General features: G+C 38.1%; 1 protein-coding gene across 3 annotated transcripts in view; it reads right to left on the bottom strand.

The window, feature by feature from the left end:
• The window catches only part of OSBPL1A (oxysterol binding protein like 1A), a 215,755-nt gene that overhangs the window by 164,641 nt on the left and 30,290 nt on the right, over window positions 1-20,824 (bottom strand). For all 3 annotated transcript variants that reach the window (XM_082417820.1, XM_082417822.1, XM_082417821.1), the window contains 3 exons: window positions 11,733-11,844; window positions 6,649-6,734; window positions 4,980-5,124 (listed from right to left, as the gene is read on the bottom strand). In XM_082417820.1, the coding sequence (XP_082273946.1) occupies window positions 4,980-5,124; window positions 6,649-6,734; window positions 11,733-11,844 (343 nt within the window). The remainder of the gene's footprint in view (window positions 1-4,979; window positions 5,125-6,648; window positions 6,735-11,732; window positions 11,845-20,824) is intronic.

The raw sequence follows: 20,824 nt of genomic DNA, 5'->3' as shown, positions 1-20,824 counted from the left end.
GATATTCTTAAATTTCTCTCACCAATGTTCAGTGTGTACAAGTCTTACACATCTTTTATCAAGTTTATTCCCAAGTATTTCATGAAATTTTAATGCCATTATAAATAATATGCTTTTTCATTTTCTACTTCTGACTAGTATATAGAAATATAATTGATTTTTGTATATTGAATTAGCTCACTAATTAGTTCTACCAGGTTGTTGTAAATTTCTTAGAATTTTTTTACCTGGATGATCAGAAGAATAAGAATTCTTTTTCAGTCTGAATGTCTTCTATTTCTTTTTCTTGCTTTACTGCACTGGCTAGGTCTTCCAATACAATGTTAACAGGTGTGGAGAAAGGGAGGTGAATGAGGTCCCTGTGGCCATTATGGCCAAAAGTAGAAGCCTCTCCTGATGTTTTAAGTTTGTACTGCACATATAGGTCTTTAAACTACCTGGAATTTAGTATCCACTATGAAATGGGTATCTAAAATTACCTATTACTATATGGACAGCTAATTACTAGATTCTTTCCTCATCCACCTATCACGCCACTTTTGTCATCTACTAAGTTCCCATGTGTACATGTTTTAATTTCTAAACTGTCTGTTCACCCACCCTGAACCAATACCAATTCAAGATCTTGCTAAGTGATTTTATAGATTCCATGACTTTAAATAACTCTACAGTATATACTAATGATTCCCAAATTTGTATCTCCACCCAGACCTCTCCCCTAAACTCAAACTTCTACTTCCAACTCTATCATTTGGATTGTATAATAGCATTTCAAATTCTTAATGTCTTAAAAACCAAGTCCCTAATTCTCAGCAACTGCTAACCTGCCCCTCCTGCAGTCTTCTCCTTCTCACGAACTGGAAATTCCATTCTTTCAGGTCCTCAGTTCAAACACTGGAAAGTCATCCTTGACTCCTTTCTTTCATACCTCACATCCAAGCCAGCAGAAAATCCTAACCACTCTACCTTCAAAATATGTAAAAAAAAAAAAAAAATCCAACCACTTACTACCACTTTTATTGCCACTATCCTGATCCAAGCCAATATTACCTCTCACCCCCTGATTATCCCAACAGTCTCTCAACAGCTATCCTCCCTGCCCTCCTAGGGTCTAGTCTCCTCATGGCAACCAGAGGGATCATTTTTCATAACATAAGTCAGATCGCATCACTGCTCCATTCTAAACCTGCATCTTGCATCTTCCCATCTCTCAGAGTAAAAGCCAAAATTCTTACAATAACCTGAAAGGCCTTTCATGATCCAGTTCCCACTGCCTCTCTAACCCCCTCCTCCGACCACTCTCCTTCTCTCACTCTGCTCTGGACATCCTGGCCTCCTTGCTTTTCCTGACACATCACGCACACTCTCACCTGTTTCCTCTGCCTAGAGCCAAGCTCGTCTCCCAGATATTGACATGGCTTGCCCCCTCACTTCAAGTTTTTTTTTTTTTTTTTAATCACTTCAAGTTTTAATTGCCATCCTAACAGAGAAGCTTTTCCTGCCACCCCATACAAAGGAGGAGCCCTCCATACATGCAATACACTCCAGACCCCATTTCCCTGCCTTTTCCCCCCTCAGAGCACTTATCACATCTGACATATTAAATACCTGCTTTTCTATTTGCATTTTATTGGCCTTACCTTATTAGGATGTAGGCTCCATGAAAGCAGGAACTTGCCTGTTTTTTTTTTTCTTCACTGTTCTAGGTCCCTAGTCCCTGGAGTAGTATCTGGCACATAAGCATTCAAATATTTGTTGAAGAAATGAATACTTTACTTACCAGAGATTCATAATTGGTCCTTTTATCCAGCAAGGGCAAGCCCTCACTGCTTCTCTCCCCCTTTAAAATTCTCTGCCCTCGGCTTTTCTGTATAAATTTAGAATCAGCTAGTCAAGTTCTATGAAAACCTTTGGAGGATTCTGGCTGGGACTGCTTTGAATTATAAATTAATTTGAGGAGAACTGTTAGGTTTTCAATGTTGAGGTCTTTCTCCACCAAAAACATGGAGGGTTCTCCATTTTTTAGGTCTTCTTTTACATCCTTCAGCTGTGTTTATAATTGCCCCCATTAAAAAAACTAAAAATCGTTTCTCAAATATGTTCCTACTTTTTTTGCTATTCCCCAAAACATTACCTTTTTAAAAATTACATTTCTAACTGTCACAATGAAATCAAGCTCTTTTTCTACTGCCTTGGTCCCCCTTAACTTCAAACATACTTAAATTCCCCGTGCCTAAAAAATCTTCCACTTGGCCATGGAGCCATCCTCTGTTCTTACATATTGCAAAGAAGCAGGTAAGTAATGCTGCCTCAGCTTCCTCATTTCCTACTCAGTCCTTAGCCCCTAACCTAGCCTTCACTCAACTACCCAGTGAAAACTGCTCTTTCAGAAAGGACCACTGGGCACTGTGTCACTGAATTCCACAGCCTTTTCTCAGTGTTTATCTTCTTCAGTCTAAGATGCTCGTAACACCAATAACATCCTACCCTTTCAGCTCTGCATTTACTCTCTTCCTTTGGCTTCCATTGAACTGGCATTTCCCTCGTGTCTCCTGAGTGCTTCCCCTTCTGCATCCCCCAATTTCTCTTCTAACTGATTCCAGGAAGAACCTATGTCTACCTCAGGGATACAGGGAAAGCCTCTCTGGGGAAGCAGAGTTTGAGCTAATTCTTAAGGTGAGAGTAGAGTTTACCAGATGGACAAGAAGGAAAAGGGCATTCCTGGCAGAGAGAGCATAAGCAGGGTGAAGACAGCACGGTTAACCAGAGAGCCTCAAACAGCTCAGTACATCTAGGGCCGCACGTCCAACATGGTGGACATTAACCACATGTGGCCGTTCAGTACTTGAAATGCATCTAGTTCAGGCTGAGATGTGCTGTGAAGTGTAAAACACACACCAGATTTCAAAGACTTGGTACCAAAAAAGGAATGTACAACGCCATGGATAATTTTTTTTTTCACCAATTACATGTTGCCATCGTATTTTGGATATAGTGCTTTAAATAAAATACATTCTTAAAATTAATTTCATGTTTCTGTTTACTTTTAATATGTGGGTCCCATTGTATCTCTATAGAACAGTGCCAGTCTAGGGCGTAAGGGCCAAGTCAAAAGAAGAGAGGAAGAAGCGTGAGATTCCATAGTAAACTTTCTTTCTCCTTTCTACACCCATTGATGTTACCAAAGTTCAGGTCCTAATTACCTCTCACCTAAGACCATCTCAATGGCCCTACTGATCCCTCCCTACAGTCTTGGGCCTGTCACAACCCATCCTAGATACTGTAACCATATCCCTCCACTGCTCAGAGCCTCCCTGACCTTGAAATTAAGGGGCAAAATAGTCTGGCATTTTGAGGCTCACCACGACAGAAGCTAATCTGCAGTTACAGGATTCCCCAGTATTGCTGCCTTTCATACCCTTGGATGTGTCAAACTGGAGATGTCACCTCAACTTGACTTACATTTTTCACCTTAATACCTTTGCTCATAATCTTCCCTCTGCCTACAACACCCTTTCCCAAAATTCGGCTTACCAATATCTTACTAGATAATAATAGTACTGTTTTATTTAAAAGGAAAAAAAACATACTGGGGGGTCTTTTGTTAGAGATACAAACTGAAGTATTTAGAGATGAATTTCTTTTTATCTTACTAGGACTCCAGGGTCTGTATAAAAGATGTATTCCTTCAGGAAGCTATTTCTAATCACCCCAAACCTTCAACAAACATGCAACTTGTAGAAGACATCAAACGCTACACATTACTCTAGGTGCTGGGTAAACTAGACAGTAAAATGTTAGCCCTCCCCTTAGGAGCTCAGTCTCACGGGAGACAGCTACATAAGTCAACAATTGCCACGGAGAATAACTGAAGCTATGAAGAGGTAAACACAGGGTCCTATGGGACCACAGACGGGTCCTATGGAACCACAGACAAGTCGTAATCCAGGCCGATGGTCGGCAGAGGGAGGCATCCTAAAAAGGGATGCAGAAAAGCCCTAATGAGCTGCTCCTCCACTGATTACCCAATCTACCTTCTGCAGCTTCTCTTATGGTTATCCAATTCCGTCTTTGATGCTTCGTGCATGTACAGTCTATCCTCATTATTTGTGAATTCCACATCTGCAAACTCGCCAATTGTTAAAATGTACTTTAATCTCAAAGTCAGTACTCATGGCAATTTCTTGGTCATTCACAGACACATCCAGATCGGTGAACAACTTGAGTCTTCTGATGCACATGTTCCCTGAAGTGGAGAAGCTGATGCTCTGCCTTCTTGTCTCAGCTCTCGTACTGTGAACAAGCGTCCTCGTCACAGTCTACCTAGTGCCACATTTTTCGCTTTTTGTTTCTGGTGATTTCGCTGTTGAAACTGGCCCCCAAGCGCAGGGCTGAAGTGCTGTCTAGTGCTCCTAAGTGCAAGAAGCCTGTGATGTGCCTTCTGAACAGAGTATGTGCTACACGAGCTTAGTTCAGGCATGAGTTACAATGCTCTCGGCAGTGAGCTCGGTGTTAATAAGTCAGTAACGTACACCGAATAAGGTGTTTTTAAACAGAAGCACGCATGAGACAAGGCTATGTGTTGATCAGTGGATGAAAATGCTGAGACCAAAGGCTCACAGGAACTTAACTCTGTATTTCCCTTACAAGCAATGGTTCAGTATCCACTCATTCAGAGGTCACAGCAATGTTACAGGACATAACTACCACAAATAACAAGAATCAACTGTACTTTTCTTTCCCTTGAGGGTGGAAATCAGATCTTAGGCATCATTAGTGCCTCATATGAAATAGGCATTATTAAACATTTAGGTCTTAACTGAGAAGTAAATTAATAAATTTTTTCTTTTGTGTAAACGCCTTGACTTCAAAATTAAACAGGGACCACACAGTTTAACAAAGGCTGGGTACTAAAACAAAACACTTCATTTCTTTAGAGCTTCCAAATGACCAAGAGTGGCTTTCACCAACATGCTTACCATTTTTATTCTTCAGATTAGGGTCTGCTCCACTTTTTAGAAGCTTTAAGGCACACTGTTTATGAGCCCGGTAAGCGGCACAGTGCAAGGGTGTATTTCCTAACTGATCCGAGCAGTTAACAGCAGGAGGATTCGGCCTGTTGAGCTAACAATTGAAGAAACACAATGCAGATTACATACCAAAGGCAGACTTTCTTCCATGAAACCCATGACGGTACAGCATAACTGAAAATTCAGGGGGACCTTCATGCTCCAGAGCCGGACGAGCAGCGGGGCTCTTTAGCATCTCAACTGTCAGCGGCTTCTTGCTCACAACATCAGCCAACCCACGTCACTCCCCATGCTGTCCTCAAGCTGCCGCAGAGTCTCAGGTCCCACGCTCCCCTGTCAACAGACGCCACACACTACACCAGGGCCACCCCACTCACCCCTGCACACTGGGGTGCCACTAAGATTCTTTCGCCCCTACCAGGCTTGCAATTCACACTTGTGACAGCAAAATTACAAACTGGTCTACCACGGGCAGTCATTCAGAAGCGTTAACACCATAAATGTTAAACGTGTAAATGTTAAAGGTCTACTGAATTTGTTGTTCCCAGCTGACTCCTTTAAAAAGTTCTTTTTAGAGGAGTCTCCATTTCACAAAGTTTAAAATATGTTTTAGGCACTATACTTGGAAACCAGAGAGGCCTTTTCAAACGAGCTGAAGTAACTTTAAGGCAAATGGCCGTGCTTCAGTCTTGAATTTAGACCACATTCAGAGTTTTGTGTTTAATGAGACTATTTTCAGGAAATGGAAACTGGAAAGTAGGTCTCCTAAGAAGAAAAAAATGAAATGGGTAAGTTTTCAGTCTGTTCTAACATGATATAAATATTTCAAAAATATTGTCCCTTGTTTGTATGTTATTTTCTAGAAGTATAGCATACCTTTCAGAAATAATTGCTCATCAAAATTAGAGAAAGGTATTCCTTTATAGGATCCTATATATTATATGCCAATTTTAAATTGGATTAATCATGAAGAAAAAAAAAACTATCCTTATATTAAATGCTTACCATGAAAAACTAAATTCTTAACCATTAGGTTTTCAAGTAGAAGTGGGGTGGTAAATCAGAAATTCAGAGAAAAACGTAATCATTTAAAATATATCCTACTTAAACTATTACCATGCTGTGTTTTCAGATATTTAAAGACTTTTGTTCTATTATTATGATCTCGAGTATTCTGGTCCCACAATTTGACTACATTATGAACTCAACATTAAGTAAAAAATTTCCTCAGCTTTTCTAAGCAAATTGTCTGAATTAGGCACAAGAATAATTTTGTGAAAATTCATGTTTAAGTAGCAGTTACCCTTTTTTATATATCTCGAAGGTATTCGCTTATCTGTTTCTAACTGGGGCAGTCACTTAATGTTTTCAATAATCTTTTACCTGGAGAGTGAAATACCGATATTTCTAGGGAAAAACTGTACTCCTTTGATTATGTGAAATGCTGATTTAAATGCGCCTCCTGCAGTAAAACTTGTAAATAAGGAACTATCCCAAATTCAGTAGCTGTTTACTGTTCCATCTTTTTTTTTTTAAGATCTTAATAAACTTCACACCTTTCTGGAAAAAAAAAATTCCCTGCAGAGTAAAGAAATAATACATTTGTTTTTGTTTTTACCAGAGCTGTGAGTTCTGCTGTTCTGCCTTCTCTTGCTGCTGCTAAAAGTAATTCTTCAAGCTTTCTTTGTTGAGTCCTTTCTACAGCTGCAAAAGGAAAAGTACATATTATTCTACTTCTGGTCTGGATCCTATTAGCAAATTATCACAAAGATGTAGAGAGAAGAAAGTGATCATGATAAGAAAAGTCACAATGTTTTGAATTGTAATTCAAATGCTGTTAGACTTTACTGTTATTCTCACTGCCTTTATCTCAGACTACAGAGTTCAACTTCCCTCAGGTTCAGATGAATTTTCGTTTTCAATTCAGAGGTCCTTAAGTACATTACTCACTACAACACCCAACACAAGTAATTATGAATTACTTTTGCATGCTGAAATGCTACTACATATGTGCCTTGGAAAGGTAGGTAAGTGGGGAGAGGCGCTCATACCTTCCAGAACCTTAGAATGCAAAAAGTAATAATAAGAAATAGCGTTTGTAGGAAGACATACAAACCATATAAATATATTTAGGTTTATATATACTTACATACTTCTACATAAGAATATTTTATTTCTTTAACAAATACTCTAGCACTTACTACATGCCAAATACCTTTCAAAACACTTAAACAATATTAACTCATTAAATCCTCATAACTACTCTTTGAAGTGTTACTATTTTCACAATTTTATAGATGAAGAAACTGAGGCAGCAAGAGGTTAAGGAACTTAACCTAAGCCACACAGCCAGGATGTGGAAGAGCTGGGACTTGAACTTCGGCAGGTGGGTTCCAGAGTCCATGCTTTTACCATTACTCTGTGCTGCTCATACTTGCAGGAAACGAGAGCAGTCTGATTTAAGGGACTCTGTAATAAGGTCTCATTTCTGCTATGTTTGAGTTCTGTTTTGGCTTACAGAAAAGAAACAATTTCATAGAAAGGCTTAATAATAATCCCCCTTAAAATATGTGTACAATGTCCTGTGCAAAGGCTGCAAGGGAGGAACTACAAAAGGTTTCCTAGGTCTCCCCGAGAAATAATGAACATTTATTAATAGTTAGTAATTACTATGCGCTAACAGTTGTTCGAGACACTACGCATGCCCCTGCATTTCAACTACAGGAAACACACAGCTTGAATACAGGAATAGCTGGAACCAGTTTAACTTTGTCTTAAGAACGGACTAACGTTACTAATATACCATCACCTTCTTTTCTCACATTTTTATTTCCACACCCACTCCCTCCCTCTCCACTTTAGAGGAAGGCTGCCACGTCTCCACACATGCTTCCAACACTGCTTTCTTTTGCTGGGATTCATGCTCTTCAGTCTTTCCTCTAAGGCCACTGGACCGTGAGCTTTGGAGAAGAGTCATGTACCCACCCTTCCCTACACACCTGTACTACTGCATGTATTACCTGGAGCTGTAATTTATCCCTGCAGTCATTCTTGAAGTCAGGTACCTGTTCTTACTCTTCTGTGTATCCTAGGCATTTATGACAGTATCTGGCACAATGCATATTTAGCCAGTAAGTATTCACTGAATAATCAAACAATGTTTAATAATGTTCATTCTAGACTTTAAGGAAGGGTGGTAAATGTTTCTCTCTAGATTGTCTAGGCTCATAAATGAAGGAAAACTAGATTTGGAGTTGAAAACCCTGCTTGTGTTCCTGTCCTGTGTTCCTTCTGGACACTGAAAGAAGACTGCTGACCCAGCCAATAAAAACAAATATTCCAATTTGCGGACTCAAGGCTTCTAGAGTGTCCGTAATGTTCTGTTCCTTGACATGGGTGCTGTTTACATGGATGTGTTCCCCTTGTGAAAACAGCAAGCTGTGCATTAATAATGTGTACTTTTATCCATATATTTTATACCTTAATAAATGTTTTTTAAAGCAAATACTCCATCCCCAAAATAATTTGTCCTATAAATTTTATTTTTATTTTTTTAAAATATTTATCTATCTATTTATTTATTTATTTTGGCTGCATCTATCTATCTATCTATCTATCTATCTATCTATTTATTTTGGCTGCCCTGGGTCTTAGTTGCGGCACTCAGGATCTTTGTTGAGGCATGCGAGCTCTTAGTTGCAGCATGCATGTGGGATCTAGTTCCCTGACCTGGGATCAAATCTGGGCCCCCTGCATTGAGAGTGCAGAGTCTTATCCACTGGACCACCAGGGAAGTCCCTGTCCTATAAATTTTAAATTTGATACGACTATAAACTAACTCTTTGTCTTTCTTTTCAATCAGAATCCAGAGTTAGTAGGGATCACAGAGATCATGAAGCCTGACTCCAACCTAACAAGACACTTACATACACGCCCAGCGTAGGATAAATAGCAGTACACTTCAAATACAGGTGAGAATCTACCAAATGTACTTCAATAACAACAGAAAATCACCCTTTTGCAATCTCTATAGTAAAGAGTGATTCAGGCAAGAATTATCAACAAATGCTAAAATCACTGATTTAAAGTGATTTTATCCTGATTTCAGGATATTTACATGGTCTCAGTTTTTCTCCCCAAGGATTATTTATTAATTACAAAAGGGGGAAGGTAGCTTAACAGTGGACCATGTAGTGATCAGAGATAATTTCACCAGTAATGGAACAGAATGACATCATGTACCTCCTAATATGCACTGGTATAAAGCATAAAACCTTATCCTATGCCAAATACAACCTATGGCAAAATGTATATCCTGAATCTAATTATATGAGACAAGAAAAGCCCAAATTAAGGGGCATTCTACAACAGTGATATTATGATAATGATGTTAAATCTCATGAAATTGATCATTATATTGTGATTATATAAGGAAATATCCTTGTTCTTAGGAGATATATACTGAAGTACTTAGGGCTAAAGTATCATTATGTCTGCAAATTATTCCCTAATAGCGTAGTAAAAAAAAAAATTAAAAGTAAATAAATAACATTAATATATAAAAAGGTAAACCAGATGTGGCAAAATGTTAATGACTGGTGACTAAGTGCAGATATACAAGTGTTTGTTGTACTATTCTTGAAACTTTCCCATAGGTTGGGTATTTCTCAAAATAAAAAAAAGTCAAACGATATGTAGAAGAAGGTACACTAGTCCTCTCTAGTGCCTGACAAGTAGTAATCTACCCTCTCCCAAACACTTCTAATCATGGGAAACTCACTACACCTTTCAAGGCAACCCAAGCCATTATTATAATACACTGGACCCAAAGATAAACTCCCTGGCATGCCATCAAGTGGATCGTCAACTGGTCCTTGTCGGCCTCAAATAAGAATACCTCTCTTCCAATATAACAGTTCTTGAGATACTCAAACATGATTCTGTTGTGTCTACTGATGTCTGTCTTTCTGGGGTGAAACATTTCTTGTCTCTACGTGCATTATCCTACTATTGGGTTTCTGTTCTACCTGTGGTCTTGGTGGGTGTGGATGTACTCCCTGCAGTCTGATTCATTTAATGCACTATCCACAAATGATATCACACCTGGCTAAGGTGATCTCATCACAGCAAAATCTCTCAATTTCTACTTCTATTACCCCAGCTAGGACCATACTGTAGCTGATAAATCATAGTGCCCATCAAGTCAACTAAGCCCTTGTCCTTAGCACAGTTGGGTTTTGCCGGCTGTGCGGGTGGGCACTTAGAGCACGTCTTTACAGCCAGCCCCATTAAATGTCAACTTGTCAGGTGAACCCAACATCCCAGTCTGTCGGGAGAACGTCAGTTCTGGGTTCTCATCTTATTAAAAATAAAATAATAGAACAGGATCAAAGACAGTACCTAATCCTCCCAATTAGATGATAATTTATTAAAGGGCAGGGATCACATATAATATGATCAATCTCCTCAAAATCACATAATGCTGAGCCTTATAGAAGATGTTTTGTGTTGATTTGTTTATTGAAAATGAGAGGGTTCATTTTAAATGCAAGAGCGAGTAGAGACATTGATCTAAAGGTGTCTGACAAGCAGACATTATCTTGTAACTAAAGAAACAAGGGAGATTTTAGGTTTCAAGGCCAACTGGAAAGTAATAAAAAGCAAGACCTTGCTTCGCACATAGATAAAAATACTAATAACAAATAAATCAACACCCTTGAAGTACAAAATTATCTTGCCCTTCTCTGAATTGCAAAGGAAAGAAACAAAGGATGTGTGTGAAACTGCAACTCTAATTCAATACCTTTATTCATAAAGTAGTAATTAAGAAATCTTCTCTTCTCGGGGACTTCCCTGATGGTCCAGTGGTTAAGAATCTGCCTTCCAATGCAGGGGACACAGGTTCAATCCCTGGTCGGGGAACTAAGATCCCACATGCCACGGGGCAACTAAGCCCACGCGCTCTAGAGCCCACGTGCCACAACTAGAGAGAAGCCCGTGTGCCGCAACGAAGACCCGATGCAGCCAAATAAATTAATTAATTTTAAAAAAATGTAATCTTCTCTTCTCTACTATAGAAATAATACCAAAAAAATAATTACAGCCAAAGCCCTGGATATTTGGGGGATAATCCTAACAAATGAAGGCTTCCCAATGTAAGCATCAAAGTATTTTTGTTTTAAACTATTTTTAGAGAAATCCCTAATATGTCTTCTTAAATGTAACTGAATCTTTGAAGTTCATCTAACAATGAAGCTGATCCATGAAGAAGTTACTGTTGGCTGTTGTACTATAATGAAGCCCTCAGGGTAATGGAGCCGGCCAGAGCTATCTTCCACAATATCAAATGACTCCCAGTAGCTACACCTCTTATAGTCTCCCTGTCCTGCGCTTCTGTATTCCTTCATTATCATGCCTCTGCAGTCTTTCAGCTGTACTCCCTCATGTCTCTAATTTCTACTTTTAATTTTGTTGGAGATTTGATTTTTAAAACTTGCCATAATCTTATATAAAGAATTTAAAAGCTCTGCGGAAACTCTCATATAGTTTTATGTCTAATCAGTGACTTGCAAATTACATTATCTTTAGACCACAGGCTTGGTGTCATCTATTTTGGCATCTCAGAAGCCATTTCTACTTCTATTCTGGACCGTGTCTATAACGAAAATAAATGCTGTTTAGATTAAGATCCATAATATTTACCTTCAAGCATGTTTCTGATTTCTTTGTCGTGAGTGACTTCCTTTGCTGTCTGTCCATTCCCATTAACAACAGTAGTATGAGCATTATATTCTAAAAGAAGCATTACCAACTCCTAAAAAAGCAGAGAAATTATAGACTTTATTATATTATAGCCCTTTTTCAAATTACTAATTACTACTGAGTTTCTTCTACAATAGAAAGAATTAGGTAGGAATCTTTATATCACTTCAGTTCTGTCTGCATTATTGTGGTTCCTCAGTATTCACTTAAATTGACTACTACAATTCAACTAATTGTAATAATGACTGATGACTGCCTAAACAGCTGCCAATCCACAATTAAACAGACAACTTCTATAATTGATTTTTAAAGTAAATTATCTGGTTATTTTACCAAGTTGATTCATGCGGTCAAAACGAAATATGAGTTGACAAAACCATTATTTAAATTAGTAATTTAAATTAGATAATTAGAGTAGATAATACATTCATTTAACATTATTCCTCCAAGAAATGTTGGGAAAAATATAATTTCCTCTACAGACTTAGATTTTTAAAAAATTAATTATGATGTTTATAATAAATATGACATTATTTTCTGAAGTGATATAGACTGACAGGATACAACACTATCAAAGGGATGCTTTATAATGAAGCAAATGATCTCCTGAAGTCAATAATCAACAACGGAGCATAAGCTACATCATTCATATTTACTCTAAGTGGCTAACAGCTCTTTTAGGAATTTTTGTAGTAAAAAATGTTTAAATACATATCTAAACACAGACAGGAAGAAAACAAAATACTCATTGTCCTAGTCATTCCATGACCACTACAAACATTTTGGAGGGTTTCTTTCTAATCATTTTTCCCTTGCATAAGTTTGAGATTTTTTTAACATAATTTTATTTATGACATAATTGCTTAAGTTATACTCCTTTTGCCTAATACATCATTTTCCAGGACGTTATAGTGTCTATAAACATACTTTTCACTGAATATTATTCTATAAAATGTACTACCACATTTTACAAATAGAAAAACTGCTAAGAAGTCTAATATTTTAATAAAGTAAATTCTTATAAAATATCTTAGCGTTTCCTATCATTTTAAAGGTAATATTTTGGAAGAAGTGTTTTCATAGTTTATGTAAAGAGTTCATATTAGTAAAGAAAGTAGAACAACCCACAGAATGATAGAAAGTATTTATAAATCATATATTTGATAAGGAAATTGTATGCAGACTATATAAAGAACTTTTACAATTCAACAATAAAAAGACAACCCAATTGAAAAATGGTCAAAGATAAAAATGAGCAATCAGAAAAGGAAATTAAGAAAAACAATTCCATTTACAATGGCATCAAAAAGAATAAAATGCTTAAGAATAAACTTAACCATGGAGGTGAAAGACTTGTACACTAAAACTACGAAATATAGCTCAAAGAAATTAAAGAAGATATAAATAAGTGGGAAGACATCTAGTGATCACGAATGGGAAGACTTAATATTGTTGAGATGTGAACACTACCCAAAGCAATCTACAGATTCAATGCAATCCCTAACAAAACCCAATGATGTTTTTTCCAGAAACAGAAAATCCTATCATAAAATTCACATGGAATCTCTAGAGATCCCAAATAGACAAAATAGTAACGAAAAAGAAGAAGAAAGTTGGAGATCTCACACTTCCAGATTTCAAAACTTACCTCAAAGCTAATCAAAGTAATCAAAACAGTGCAATAATGACATAAAGATAGACATATATAGACCAATGGAATAGAAAAGAGAGCTCAGAAATAAACTCTCACATATTTGTTCAAATGATTTTCAACAAGGGTGCCAAGACCATTTGAAGGGGAAAGGACAGTCTCTTCAACAAATGGTGCTGGGAAAACTGGATATTCACATGCAAACAAATAAAGTTGGACCTGTACACTTTATACCACATACCAAAATTAACTCTATTAGGATGAAAGACCTAATAGAAAACCTAAAACAATAAAAATCTTAGAAGAAAACATAAGAGGAAAGCTTCATGGCATTAGATTTAGCAGTCATTTCTTGGAATATGACACCAAAAGCATAGGTTAAAAAAAAGAAACTGGACTACATCAAAATTAAAAACTCTGTACAACAAAGCACTATCAAGAGAGTGAAAAGGCAATCCAGAGTGGGAAAAAATATTTGAAAATCGGGTATCTGATCTAGGATTTATATCCAGAATATGTAAATAACTCCCAAAACTCGAAAACACCACCACCACCACCAAAGTATCTGATTTTAAAAATGGGCAAAGAATCTGAAAAGGCTACATACTGTATGTATGTGACATACATATGGAACTATGTGACATTCTGGAAAAGGCAAAACTATGGAGAAAGTAGAAAGATCAGTAGTTGCCAGGGATTTGGGTGGGAGGAAGGATGAACAGGTGGAGCACAAAGGATTTTTAGGGCAGTGAAAATACTCTGTACGATATTATAATGATAGACACATATCATTAAACATTTTGTCCAAACCCAAAGGACATACAACAAGAGTGAATGTTAAAGTAAACTATGGACTTTGGGTGGTTATGATGTGTCAATGTAGGTTCATCACTTGTTTTAAAAAAAAAAAAAAAAAAGAACCACTCTGGTGGGGCATGTTGATAATGGGAGAGACCATGCATGTGTGGAGGCAGGGCATACATGGGAAATCTGTATCTTCCCTGCAATCTTGCTGTGAACCTGAAACTACTCTACAAATTTGTATTTCAAATAAAAAAAATTTAAATAAATGGGCAAAGGATTCAATAGACATTTTTCCAAAGAAAAATGGCCAATAAGCATATGAACAGATGTTCAACATCACTAATCATTACGGAAATGCAAATCAAAACCAAATGAGATACCATTTCACAACCCTTAGGATGCCTAAAATTAAGAAGACTGACAATAACAAGTGTGATGACGATGTGGAGAAACTGAAACCTTCATGCGATGCCAGTGGGAATGTAAAACGGTGCAGCTGCTTTGGTAATCAGTTTGGCAGCTCTGCAAAATACTAAACAGAGCAATACCAAGTGGTGCAGCAATTCCACTCCTAGGTACGTACCAAAGAGAAATGAAAACATACGTCCACGACAAAAATCTTGCACATGAGTGTTCAAAGCAGCATTATTCATAATATCCCAAAAGTGGAAACAACCTAAATGTCCATCAACTGATAGCTGGATAAATAAAATGTGGTATGTCCATACAATGGAATATTATTTGGCAATAAAAAAAGAATGAAGTACTGATATATATTATAATCATGGATGAGCCTTGAAAACATTATGTTAAGTAAAAGAAGCCAGTCACAGAAAACCATGTATTATATGCTTCCATTTATATGAAATGTCTAGAATAGGTAAATCTATAGAGACAGTAGATTAGTGGTTGCCAGGGCCTGGGGGGAAGGGGTAATAGGGAATGACAGCTCATGAGTACAAGATTTCTTTCTGGGATGATCCAAATGTTCTAAAATTATGTTGATGGTTGCACAAGTCAACATACCTGAACCACTGAATTGTACATGGGTGATTTGTATAGTATGTAAACTAGATCTCAATAAAGTGCCTATAAAAAGATAGTAGAGGGACTTCCCTGGTGGCACAGTGGTTGGGAGTCTGCCTGCCAATGCAGGGGACACGGGTTCGAGCCCTGGTCCGGGAAGATCCCACATGCCGCAGAGCAGCTGAGCCCATGCGCCACAACTACTGGGCCTGCGCTCTGGAGCCTGCGAGCCACAACTACTGAAGCCCGTGCGCCTGGGGCCCGTGCTCCGCAGCAGGAGAGGCCACCGCAATAAAGAGTGGCCGCCACTCGCCACGGCTGGGGAGAGCACACGCGCAGCGGCGGGGATCCAACGCAGCCAAAAATTTAGATAAAATAAAAAAATTAAAAATTAAAAAAATTAAAAAAAAAATTAAAAAAAAAAAAAAGATAGTAGAGATATTCAAGTTTGGCACCACATGGCACATTCCAGTTAAGGAATGTTATTTCTCAACCTACCTCATTTAGTTGTTTTATACCATCTTTGCAACTGTACAGTGTTCTAGTAATTAATTGTCCTTGATTTGAGTTTCAGGAAGGTATAAGAACTAATGTGGAACCTGATTGACATAAATCCTCAAAGGGCTGGACTACAGAAAATGGGCAGAGGGAATGGTATGCACAGAGGTAGAGAGGTACCTTTAAGAAAAGAGAATATGCTTCGATTATGTGGCAACAGGCTACAGGGGGAAATAGGGCAGACTTTCAGCATTGCTATATGCAATCTCAGGGGTTCAGATTGTCCTGAAGGGAAGGGACACCTCTTAAAGGTTCCAGAGGAATGACTATCAGACTGCAAGTTACAAAAAACACCTGTCCACCCTGTGAAGAAGATTAAGAGCAAAAGTTCTCAGAGTGTGGTCCCCAGACCTGTATGTAGTATCAGCATCACCCATGAAATTGGCAGAGACGCAAGTTCTCAAGCCCCATCTCAGACCCACTGAATCAGAAATGCTGGGGATGGGGTCCAGCAACTTGTATGTTAAGCACTCCAGGTAAGGAATACAAGCGCCCAGGCAGGAGAAATCATCAGAAGAAGTTTTTATTCATTAAATCAGAATTAGAAAATAGAAGGCACCTGAAGAGACCAGTGGCTGGATGTCTAACTCGAGAAACATGAATGAAACACCCAGAGAGGTCACCGCTGATTTTTAATACCTCAGTGGGTAGAAGAGGTTTTAACTTTCTTCAAAGGTCTGTTGCAGTATTATTCTTATGTTTAGAAAAAACGTTTTTAAGCCAAACTGTGCTTCTCTATGCCAAAATTAAAAACCATCCTGCCAGGACTTCCCTGGTGGCGCAGTGGTTAAGAATCCGCCTGCCAATGCAGGGGACACGGATTCAAGCCCTGGTCCGGGAAGGTCCCACATGCCACGGAGGAACTAAGCCCGTGCGCCACAGCTACTGAGGCTGAGCTCTAGAGCCCGCAAGCCACAACTACTGAAGCCTGTGTGCTCTAGGGCCTGTGATCCACAACAAGAGAAGCCACCTCAATGAGAAGACCACACACTGCAACGAAGAGTAGTCCCTGCTCAACACAGCTAGAGAAAGCCCACGCGCAGCAACAAAGACCCAACGCAGCCAGAAATAAATAAAAAAATTATAGGTTAAAAAAAAAAGACCATCCTGCCCCCTTTAACAGTTTGTACACATACCAAAGGATTAGTTGTCATCTTCCTCTTCATCCCTCAGGATCTAGAATTCCTAATCTAGTCCTGAGAAGTCCCTGGTGCTTTTACACAAAATTCCAGCTCCAAGCACTTTTCCCTCACAAGTTCTCCTTGTATCAACTGAATATGTGGTTCTCCTCTGAACTTTCTGCCAACTCTCCACATTCTTATTAATTATTCACTTAACATACTTAAGCCCTTACATTGTACAAGGCCCTCCACCCGTCAGGGAAAACACTTAGGTAATGAATACTGAAGGGATCTGAGAAAGTGCTGACAAAAATCAGAGCTGAGATTAGGATACTGACTGGGACATCCATGGACATGGTGGAATTGAGAGATTAGGGGAAAAAAAGCCACTGGGAGACAGAGCAGTCCAGGTAAAAAGCAATGAATATGTTCTCAAGCAGAGACAGTAAAAAAGGAGGATTTAAAGTGACAAGTACTTCAATGACCAATACAAATACTGCATAAGGAGCTTGTGTGAAGGAAGAGGAGTCCCATTTTAGAAAAATGAAATTCCAGATATCTGAGTGGCAAGTAAGGAGCCCAAACATGCAGCTAAACAGAAGACCTGGACACCTGGAAAGAAGTATGAGGTCAAAATACAGATTTCCAAATAATCCCCCAGGAGAAATAATGAAGCCTTAAGAGTGGATGGGTTTCTTAGGGGGACAGTTTCAAGAGAAAAGAGAAGAATGGCTTAAAAAAAAAAAAAACAGAGGAACACCTACAATGAAAGGTAAGGAAAATGAACAAGCACAAACAGATAGGAATCAGAAGAGCAGCCAAAGATGCAGCAGTAGAAACAGACTGTGTAGTGCCTCTTCCCAGAGAGATCAGCTTTGTTGGAGTGAAACTATGGAAAATATGAAAACAGAAACCTTAAAAATAGTAAACCACTGAGGAACTTTAGGAAAACATTCAGTTAACAGGTACAGTCAGGACCTAGACTACAAAGGATCAAAATAATCAGGTGCTAAGGAAGTTGAAAAAGGAAGTGTAGACACATTTTAATAATATTTTATAAAAAAATCAGAACAAGGACAAGTATCTTGCTCAGAGAAGGTCTCCTTGCCCACAAGGTCTCTTCAAGAGCAAGAGGACACGGGGAATGAGGAGAGCTATCTCCAAGAAGTGGTCATTCATGATGTATATGACTATATTCAAAGACAGTACAAAAAAAAGAAAAACACAGGACCCTAAGTGGCTCAAGCTAGCATAGTCATAATAATGTACACTCAGTATTTATTTAACCAAAATCTAGCTGTAGATTAAGAGAATGAGAAAAGTAAAGTGGTTTTAGTGGGGATTAAGGCAGGGAGAAACAAATAATCAAATGCTTATCTTCCAGAAGTAAACCAATCGAAAATATAAAATTAAAAAAAAAAAAACACAACAAAAAACAAGAATCAGTGACATAAGTATATTATTTAGAAACATGAAAGTTAAAAAAACTGAAGTAACAGCTGAAAATAATAACGTGGTTGCCTCTAGGAAAGTGTGACTCAGAGTGGGCAGGCGTGGAGCAAAGGTCATCAGTTTTTCATTATAATTCTCATAATATCACTTGACATCTAAAATGAAATACACACGCACATGGGTGGACCTTGAGACTGTCATACAGAGTGAAGTAAGTCAGAAAGAGAAAAACAAATATTGTGTATTAAAGCATATACGTGGAATCTAGAAAAATGGTACAGATGATCTTATTTGCAAAGCAGAAATAGAGACACAGACATAGAGAACAAACATATGGATACCAAGGGGGATAGGGGAGGGGATGGGATGAATTGGGAGATTGGGATTGACATATATACACTATTGATACTAGGTATAAAATAGATAACTAATGAGAACATACCGTATAGCACAGGGAACTCTACTCAATACTCTGTGGTGACCTAAATGGGAAGGAAATCCAAAAAAGAGGGGATATATGTATATGTATAGCTAACACAACATTGTAAAGAAACTATACTTCAATAAAATTTAATTTTAAAAAACACACATGCACAGGCACATACACAGAATATTTTTTCAAGAAACACCTCACAAAGAAAAAAGTCTTAAAGATTCCTAAGACACTGCTAAATGGTAGCTGAAATATGTAAGGCAGAGACGTATGTTCAACTTAACTAACACTTAAGAGCTAGCAATGTCTCCTAAATTACCACAAGAAAAGCCTGTTTCATAAGTTAATTGGGACTGGGCTTCTCTGGTGGCACAGTGGTTAAGAATCCGCCTACCAATGCAGGAGACACGGGTTCGAACCCTGGGCCAGGAAGATCCCACATGCCATGTAGCAACAACTACAAGCCCATTTGCTACAACTACTGAGCCTGTGCTCTAGAGCCCACAAGCCACAACTACTGAAGTCCACATGCCACAACTACTGAAGCCCACGTGCCTAGAGCCTGTGCTCCGCAACAAGAGAAGTCACCACAATGAGAAGCCTGCGCACCATAATGAAGAGTAGCCCCTGCTCGCCACAACTAGAGAAAGCCCATGTGCAGCAACGAAGACCCAACGCGGCCAAAAATCAATCAATCAATAAATAAATTGTAAAAAAAATTAATTGGGACTTCCAGATTCCACCTAGCATTTAGAAAGAGAAAGTCACTCCCACTCTAGTAACAAGAGGAAAAAACAGGTAATCTACAGAACTATACTTTTCTTGAACCCAGAGAATTAAGATGGCAGGGAAACCAACTAGTCTGAAATCTAAGGAAATTGCTTCAAAGCAAGCATGGGCTCACCTCGAATAGGTGTGGGAATAAGATGGGACCTGTCAAACATTAATAGAATGAAAGAAAAAAATCATATAATCATCTCAACATATACAGAAAAAGCATTTGACAAGATTCAACATTCATTCAGGATAAAAAGTCTCAACAAATTAGGTAGAGAAGGAACGTACCTTAACATAATAAAGGCCATATGACAAGCCAATGGCTAACATTATATTCAACAGTAGAAGGCTGAAAACTTTCCCTCATCACAAGGGTGCCTACTCTCATCACTCCTATTCAACACAGTACTGGAAGTCCTAACCAAAGCAATCAGACAAGAAAAAGAAACAAAAGGCATCAGAATCGCAGAGAATGAAGTAAAATTGTCTCTATTTGCACATGACATGATTTTATATATAGAAAACCCTAAAAAGTCCACCAAGAGCTGTAGGATCTACTCAATGAATTCAGTAAAGTTGCAGCATACAAAATTAACACACAAAAATCAGTAGCGTTTCTATACACTAACTATAAATTATCTGCAAAAGAAAGAAAACAATTCCATTTACAATACCATCAAAAACAATAAAATACTTAGGAATAAATTTAACCAAGGAAGTGAAACATCTCTACACTGAAAACCACAAGAGAATTATGAAAGAAACTGAAGAGGACACAAATAAATGAAAATATATCCTGTGTTCATGGATTGGAAGAATTAATATTGTTAAAATGTCCATGCTACTCAAAACCACCTATAGATTTAATGCAATCCCTATCAAGAGTCTAATGGCTTTTTTTTTTTTTTTTTTTTTTTTTACAGAAGTAGAACAAATAGTCCAAAAATTTATTTGGAACCACTAAAGACCCCAAATAGCCAAAGCAATCCTAAGAAAGAAGAACAAAACAGGAGGCACCATACTTGATTTCCAGCTATGGTAATCAAAACAGTATGGTACTCACATAAAAACGGACACAGAGACAAAAGGAACAGAATCAAGAGCCCAGAAATAAACCCATGCATATATGGTCAACTGATCTTTGACAAAGGGGTCACGAATACTTAATGAAAAAAAGACAATCTCTTCAACAAGTGATGCTGGGGAAATT

Source organism: Balaenoptera physalus (assembly GCF_965194825.1).
Source record: "Balaenoptera physalus genome assembly, chromosome: 12".
NCBI lineage: Eukaryota > Metazoa > Chordata > Mammalia > Artiodactyla > Balaenopteridae > Balaenoptera > Balaenoptera physalus.
Note: the sequence above shows the minus strand (reverse complement) of the source record. Positions and strands in the feature narration are given on the sequence as shown.